Source organism: Acomys minous (genome assembly GCF_964271855.1).
Source record: "Acomys minous genome assembly, chromosome: 13".
Classification (NCBI taxonomy): domain Eukaryota; kingdom Metazoa; phylum Chordata; class Mammalia; order Rodentia; family Muridae; genus Acomys; species Acomys minous.
The window spans coordinates 90211583-90220341 of NC_140495.1; the positions used below are offsets into that span (position 1 = coordinate 90211583).

At 46.9% G+C, this 8759-nt stretch overlaps 1 protein-coding gene across 1 annotated transcript in view; it reads right to left on the minus strand.

The window, feature by feature from the left end:
* SUPV3L1 (Suv3 like RNA helicase) overlaps positions 1 to 4880 on the minus strand; it is a 21697-nt gene extending 16817 nt beyond the window's left edge. The window contains exons 1-4 of the mRNA XM_084751945.1: positions 4544 to 4880; positions 2823 to 2900; positions 1997 to 2104; positions 110 to 224 (exon numbers count right to left, since the gene is read on the minus strand). Coding sequence (XP_084608071.1) covers positions 110 to 224; positions 1997 to 2104; positions 2823 to 2900; positions 4544 to 4814 — 572 coding nt within the window. The 5' untranslated portion in view covers positions 4815 to 4880. The remainder of the gene's footprint in view (positions 1 to 109; positions 225 to 1996; positions 2105 to 2822; positions 2901 to 4543) is intronic.
* Positions 4881 to 8759: the final 3879 nt, after the last annotated feature.

Sequence of the window (8759 nt, forward strand, 5' to 3'; positions counted from 1 at the left end):
CTAGGAAAACAAATTTTAGACTCTATTTTTGTTTCTAGTATAAAACAAAAGCATCAACATTTATTTTCCCAAATTAAGAAATTCTCTATTAGTAAATACAAGAACTAACCAGTTGGGCGGTATCCTCAAGTCGCTGATTTTACGTAGATCTTCCTTGCATTCCAATACAGGAAATATCTGTTTGGCATGTCTCAAGAAAAATGGGAATAAATCATCCACATGAGCTGTAAAATAGCACAGTGCGTTAGCACGCCCGCTCTGCATGATCCTCAAAACTGAACCGTAAACTTGCAGTCCTCCCAGGTCAGACCCCAGAGCTACGAAACCATTTTTTTTTTTTTAAGCTGGACACTGCCAGAGCCTCAGAGCAAGTTCTGGAGCAAGAGGCTCCATCTTTCCCTGGGACCCCACTTTCTATTCCTCCCTCTCTAAACTTCACTCACATTTCTGACAAAAGAAAAAAACTAGCTGTCCACTGCCATGCTGTGGCTCTCTCTCCAGTGTGAACATGCAAAGATTAACACAGTGGGGATTAAACTAAAAGTGAAGAGCTTGGACAGATGCTAAAGATACCAACTTTTTTTTGTGAAATGTGTTGGGTAGGGAAACTGTCAGGGCTCGAACCCAGGGATCTGTGCACACTGCGCCTATGATCAAACCCCAAGCTACACTTCTACCCCAAAGACCACAGAGAACCAAATACATTTTCTCCGCACCTTAGCGGCTCTGAGAGAAAGTGGAGTATGCCCCATTTGGCTACATATGGGATTCTCCCTCGGTGTCAGGCACAAGCTAAAGGTTGAAGTGTCAAACACATTCAACATTATAATTAAGACGAAGATACCCATGGAAGTCAAACAAGAATGTTCCTACTATGTTTTTCATTTTGTGTTGAGACAGGGCCACACTAAAGCCCAGGCTAACCAGGAACTCAAAGAAATCCTGCCTTGGCCACCAGGGGGCTAGGACTAAGTGAGCCACCATAGCTAGTGCTTTGTTTTTCTTTTAGGACAAGAACTTCATGCAGGAGAGAAAAGCCAATGGTAGAAACAGATGAAAGGTGCCATGCACTAATTCTATTTGGCACAATTCCATTCATGGGGCTCATCTATGTTAACAGAGGACAGATGACAAGGGATCAAAGACAGTCTATGCATGCCTTACTACTGGAGGGATTTGATATAAACGCACAGTGACTTATTTATAGAGTGTTTATTCATTGCCAGAACCTATTGTTAAAACAAGGAAGCCCTGCTAGAAAAATAAACACTAAGTACGGGAAAGCACATCCATTACGATTCTTAAAATTCTCAGGGATTAAAAAATGGCTCAGGAGCCGGGCGTGGTGGTTCTCACCTTTAATCCCAGTACTCTGGAGGCAGAGGCAGGAGGATCACTGTGAGTTTGAGGCCAGCCTGGTCTACCAAGTGAGTCCAGGACAGCCAAGGCCACACAGAGAAACTGTCTCAAAATAAAAAGAAAAGAAAAGAGAAAGAGAAAGAGAAAGAGCGAAAGACAGATGGCTCAGGGCATATGAGTGTTCACTGTGCAAGCATGAGGAACTGAGTTTAGATCCCAGCACACACCTAAAAAGCTGAGTGAGCGTTTAACCCCAGCTTTGGAAGGGGAAAGGGCAGGGAGACAGGAGGATCATTGGGGCTTGCTAGCTGCCAGGCCAGCTCAAAGGTCAGTGAGACCCAGGGATAGCTGGACCCTGCTGTCTTCCTCTAGTCTCTGCATGTTCTCAAAGGAACACACAGGGGCACATACAACACACACGCACCACATAATATCATCTGCTGTGTGTGTGCTCCTCACAGCATGGCGTGGCACACGGCTGTAATCCCAGCACTAGGAGGCAGAGGTGGGTGGATCTCTGTGAGTTCGAGGCCAGCCTGGTCTACAAAGCAAGTCCAGGACAGCCAAGGCTACACAGAGAAACCCTGTCTCAAAAACAACAACAACCACAACAACAAAAGATTCCCTAAGCACTTGCCTGCACTGAAGCAGATGTCATTCAAGACAATGTGAATGTCCACATCCAGAGACTGAGATTGCATAATGTAGTTTCTAAAGCTTATGAAAGCTTGGTGGAAGAGACGAGCTGTGGAAAACACAAAAGCAAAGCATGTAAGACTTTAGTTTTCACTTCCACTCTCGTTGTTGAAACACACACACAGCACAGCAAACTCCAGCTACCTAGCAACGTTTTGGTAGCACAGCTCGTTTTCACAAGAGAGTTAAAACTAAAACTAAACACCACATTGAGCGCAGTTCCTGCACTGAGTTTGGCATGCAAGGAAGGCTTGCAGGTGCCTGGAAGGAGAGATATTTCTTCAGCCTACAACCATGTACTATAACTACATATAACAAAGTACAGGGCTGGAGAGATGGCTCAGAGGTTAAGGGCACTGCCTGCTCTTCCAAAGGTCCTGAGTTCAATTCCAGCAACCACATGGTGGCTCACAACCATCTATAGTGAGATCTGGTGCCCTCTTCTGGCCTGCAGGCATATATGAAGATGAAACACTGTATACTTAAATAAATAAATATTCAAAAAAACAAAGTACAAAGTAAAATGCAACACCTCTATAAAGATGTTACTGGCAGAGCTGGTGGCTCAGGGGTTAAGAACACTGGCTGCTCCTCCACATAAACCAGGCTCTATTCTCAGCACCCAGTGTGGTTCACAACCATCTCTAAGTCCAATTCCATGGGTACTACATGAAAGCAGTATACAGACACACACACAGGCAAAATACTCACAAATATTAAACGATAAGATAATTAAAAGTGAATTTTTAAAAAGTTGTTGCCTTTACCATCAAGCCCATGGTCAGCACTCAGCTTTTGAATTTCTTGCCTCTTATAAAACTTGTCTAAGATCTTCTTTACTTCATCTAAAAGAGAGATGTGAAAGGTTAACATTTGTTTCCCAATTCAGACAAATCTAGGAAAAGCAAAAGGAACTTGAAGTCACAACACCCAAAGGCAGCAGCCACAGGAATGCCACAGGAACGTGATGCTTTGGGCTTTTTCCTCTTGGTGAGTTAATGTGCGATGGAGTGAAAGGAAAATGGCAGAGTAAAACAACTCAACATCCCTGCTGTACCGCAGACACCAGCAGAGGACCAACTCCACAGAGCTGCCCTCCAACCTCGACCTGTGCGCAAAACTTCCCAAGTAACCACTGCTTCCAAGAAGAGGTGGGTCCTGCTACCAGAGGCAGATGAACTTCTCTGCTAGCAGGAGTGTCCGCCATGGTGGTCCCTACAATAACTGATGACAATCCCCAATCTGAGAACATTCTGGGCTTATTTTGAGGAGGGAAAAGGTAGAAGGGAAGGAAGAGAAAAGGAGAGGAGTACTATTTTGTTGATTAGTTGATTATATAGTACTTGGAAACAAACCTAGGGCACTCACTGCACGTGCTTGGCAAGTGCTCTATCCCAGGGTTATATCCTCAAGCCCATTAAAAACAAAAAACAAAAACAAGGGCTGGAGAGATGGCTCAGAGGTTAAGGGCACTGACTGCTCTTCCAGAGGTCCTGAGTTCAATTCCCAGCAACCACATGGTGGCTCATAACCATCTGTAATATGATCTGATGCCCTCTTCTGGCTTGCAGGCTTACATGCAAGCAGAGCTCTGTATACATAATAAATCAATCTTAAAACATACAAACAAACAAACAAAAACCCTTTGATTTTGAAACAGTATCTCTTTAAGTTGCCCTAGCTGGTTCTGCACTCACTCTGGAGCCCAGGCTGGCACTGAACTTGCCACCTCTCTGCCTCACACTCCCAAGATGAAGTCTATATTCTAAGGTCACAACAGGAAGCATCAATTTTATTTATTGAAGGCAGCTGTGCCACGACCTATGACATTTCTTCTATCTCCAAGAATGTCTTTCGGCTGGAAAAACAAACAAACAAACCTTTCACCCTCCTAATCATACAGAGGTACAGTCAGCCATATAATCTAAAGCCCCCTCCCACTGAAAGCATTAACCGACTGTCAGTTTGGTAGAGCAAAACCCACTGCAAACTCATCCAGTGATGCTAAGGGTTTTTTCTTCATCTCTGGGACCCGGGACGATACTACTTTTGGAAAGGACACTTTTTCAACTTCTATCTTGAATTTACATTCAGGTCTGCCTCGTGGGAAAATAAACTTAGGAGGAATCGGGATCTGAGACCCGATGTTTTGACAACTAGGTGGAACCATAACTTTGTTAGACATCCGAGTCCAGGCAAGGGCGAAGAATCCTGAGAAGTCCTTCACTGCTAATCCCTTCAGACCCTCTGAGGACCCGAGGAGCTCAAGCGGTGCACCACTTAAGCACGAAATTCTCCCCTAATCACCTCGATACAAGAGTTAAGGTTTAATCGCTCAGAAGAGGGAAAGGAAGGGTCGGTGTCCCTATGGAGGAGGTTAAGAATGAATTGATCCCGGGTGCCGAGGTCTCCAGAAAGGAACAGACACTGCATTCTGCAGGCTCTGGCCGCAGATCCTGCCGCTTCGCCCCGAGGCTCCAGAACTCACTCTTGTCCAGAGGCCGAGTGAGCTCGGCACCCACATCGCCGTCGGCGCTGGGGCCCTGAGGCTTCACTGTCAGCGGCACGAATAAGGATGTATTCGGGGCTTTGGAGCCACCAGAGGCAGAGGAGGAGGCGGCTAGGCAGGGAACGCGTCCTGGAGCTCCGGGGAACGGCCCCACAAAGGCGCGAAGTGGGGAGCAGGCGGCCACCCGGGGCCCAGCCCCGCGCCCCACCGGGAGCCGAGCCCACAGGAGGGTACACCGAGGCAAGGACATCGGGGCCACGGCTCTAAACGAGCCGGGGAAAAGCCCGCCGACTGGGCACCGGGCAATGACGTAAGCACCGGCGCCCGCGGAGCGAAAGGACCCACAGAGAGCGTAGGGCTGTTTCCGCCCGAGCCTGACCGAAAAGGAGATGGAAAGACCTGAAGTTTGCTCTCTTCAGGAGAAAATGACCTCCGTACGGTACACTGGTGGAAACGAGCTAAAATCCTCTCACTGTTTTTTGCTGCAATTGACAACATCTTTCTCCAAAGAAGGGGAAATAACCAGGCGTCTGTACGGATGTCACACGTGAGCCCCGGGGAACTTTGCAAGCGTTATCAGGTGACCAAACTGGCCACTCCGGTGAGCCAAGCATCCTGCAGCATGTGGCTTCAAACGCCAAAGTGCATTTCCAGAAAGATTGGTGAATTATTATCCTTAGCTTTCTGACAGGATAACGTTGGAGGACATAGCTGTTACAGATCAAGATGGGTTGCAGGGAAATTTGGTTTTACGACAGTAAGTAAAGTCTTTGTGTGACACGTGTGTAAGTACACGTGCTTCTCCCTGCTAAGGCTCGATGTAGGGACCATCAGCATGCTAGGCATGTGCTCTACCACTGAGCTGCAGGACTTGAACGTTCTGAAACAGGGAATAAAGACCGAGGAAGGGAAGGAGGGTCTGGGTGAACCGCATCTCCGGGTTAAAGGGACGATCCTTTTTTTTTTTTTTTTTTTTAAGGGACGATTCTTAACCTAAGAAGGTGGTTATCAAGGAGGGCCACCGTGTAACAATATAAGGTTGAGTTATCCCTGGGGGCGGGGGACGCAATCTTAAAGAAGAAAGACCATTCGAGCTCACGAAGAGTTCGAAGTTTAGGGGCTTTGACTCTGAAGACAACCCCCCACCCCCAGCTCATTTTCTTTTAATCAGAAAAGTTATCAAGCATACAGACTCCTGATGACGAAATAGATCATCCCCGCACCAAATTCATCTCCCAGCTGGAACTCCACTGACAGGTTGTCCACCCACGGACAAGGGACGAAAGCAGGGCCAAGATAGTGTGTGTGTGTGTGTGTGTGTGTGTGTGTGTGTGTGTTGTTTGTTTTTCAAGTCAGGGTTTCTCTGTGTAGCCTTGGCTAACCTAGACTTACCTTGTAGACCAGGCTGGCCTTGGACTCACATCAATCCACCTGCCAGGATTAAAGGTGTGTGCCACTACACTCAGCTAAGATAGTCTATATTTATGGCCTTTTCTCAAGCACTGGTCTTTACAACTGGAAAACTCAGAAACACCCCCCCCATTCCCATTTTCTTTAATTATAAAAACTAGAAGAATTCGAAGGAAAATTGATTTCTGAATTAATGGCGATAGCTTAGAGAGTGTTTGTAGGGAGGACACCCCAGCCCAAGCCCAAGGAAAGGAAACGGCAAGGGTACTGATGACAGCCATAGGAGGAAATCTCAGAAGCCCCACCACCACAAAAGAATAAAACCCTCTCTGAGGCCAAGGAAAGATCCAGGCTAGAAAAGTATCAGTGCATCTATTGCAAGGAAAAGGGACACTGGAAGAGTGGTTGTCCTTGTCAGAAGGAAAAAAGCAACCCCTACATCTTAGTTGTCACCAACGCATGAGGAAACCAAGGCTTTTCCCTGGATCCTCTATTGGGCATCACTTGTAGGCTTTGACCTTTTTCAAACCTACTTTATTTGGGGTTCTTTTCTTTTGTTGTTGTTTGTTTTGCTTTTTTTTTTTTTTTCGAGACAGGGTTTCTCTGTGTAGCCTTGGCCATCCTGGACTCACTTTGTAGACCAGGCTGGCCTCGAACTCACAGCGATCCGCCTGCCTCTGCCTCCCGAGTGCTGGGATTAAAGGCGTGCGCCACCATGCCCGGCTTTATTTGGGGTTCTTTAATGCTTATAGCTCCCTTTCATCCTGCCTACCCGAGATAAGAGAGGAAAAGAGGTTAATGGGAACAGGAGTAGACCTTTTTAGACTCAGTTCCTTGGAGCAATTCCACATAGTTGGCAGGACACCAGCAGACCCATTAAACAGCAAACCAGCAATTCAGCAAAGGTGACTGCAACCGCAGCAGCTGGAACCTCAAAGCGTTCGCTGGAACAGTTCTTGGAGCGTCTCAAAGGGGAGCAATGAACAATAGGAAATGATGCCAAGACCAGAAGCCCATTCCCTTGTTTTGGGCTCACAGATATTCCTGTCAGAGTCTATACTAGGATGTTTAGGAGTTGGCAAAGACCATGGCCCCACAAGAGGTGGTTCCTCTTCTAGTGGACAAACATCACCTGTTCTCTCACATGTCTGTTTCCAGTGGAAAAACACCGCAAACCCTCACACAAGTCTGTTTCACATCCCACACTTGGGATTAAAACAAAAGCATGTATACATGCACTATGGAGCTGATGGTGACTCTTAAAAAGCAGAAGGGAGCCAGGCATGGTGGCAAGCGCACTGGGGAGGTGGAGGCAAGTGGATCTCTGAGTCTGAGGCCAGCCTGACCTACAAAGCAGGATAACTGGGGCTGTTACACAGAGGAACCTTGTGGAAAGGCAGGGCAGCGGGGGGTGGGGGGGGGGAGCGCTATAATTTCCCACAGGAAAGATCCAAGAACTACCCCCAGACCTGGATCACTGACTTAGCTAACAGAACTGTGACCCATTCTTTGCAATTTGTTTGGTTTTCGAGACAGGATTTCTCTTGTCCTGGCTGTCCTGGACTCACTTTGTAGACCAGGCTGGGCTCGAACTCACAGAGATCCACTTGCCTCTACCTCCCAAGTGCTGGGATTAAAGGCATGTGCCACCATGCCTGGCCTATGACTCATTCTTTTCTTCTGATGCCCAACTACCCATATCCTGTCTTGGGGAGCGATTGGTTACATAAGTTAAAGGCTCAGGTTACCTTTACTGGGGACTCAATGGAATTGACTGTACAACCCCTACAATTCTGGTAACACTTCTCTCAAAATATCAACTTCATGAGGGCCCCACAAATGCAGTCACAGACATAGCCAGACATAGAGTCCTCACTGCTGAAGCAATGGAAGGCTGAGATTCCAACAGTCTGGGCTGAGACCAGCCCCCTGGGCTGGCAAAGCAACAAGCTCCCTTTCAGGAGGCCCAGATCTGTGGCTAGCGTTACCATCTCGCCAGCAAGAACGACGCTGCACACACAAACAGGATCCTTCTGCAGTAAAGCTTTAATGCATCTTGAGAGGGAGAGCATAAGCTTACACAAGTAAAATGGAGACAGAGAGACCAAACAGCAGAAACCCATCCCTTATATAGGAAACTGTCCTCCGCTTAGGATGTGTCAGTCCCTGATTGGCTGTTGCTCATCGGGCGAGATGACGCCACGGGAGAGGCAGAGCACAACGAGTGGAAAATCCCTTCGCACATGCGCAGATTAGTTGTTTGTCAGCATGGGACACAGGATGTCAGCGCCATCTTGTAATGGCGAATGTGAGCACGGCTTCCCACACAGATCTGTTCAGGAACTGTCACCTACCTCAGGCATAAGTGTTCACTTAGGGTCAGAGGAATCCAAGCCCTCCTGAATATCTTCCAACTTCTCTGTATGGGCTACAAATTGTTTGTGTGTCCTGATATGTGGGCCACTTTTCTCCTATTCCCATGGAGACTAAGTTGGCCCAGCCACCATAATAAAGATCTTTACTTTGCAACACTGCTGCCTCCCAGAATACTTTGATCCAAAATTGGAGACTAGGCAGTTGGATACTGTTTTCTCCCGAGACTGAAACATTAAATTAAAAACATGTTGGTCAGATGGTTCCTCATACTGCTACATACTTACATTATAATTTAGTAACTAAGTTACATGTTATATAGTAAGTAACATTGTGTCAAATAAGAGTCTAGAAACAGTTTGCTAAGTGCTTTTGATTTACAAAAGTAAGGCTAGGGATTTAGGGAGGTCCT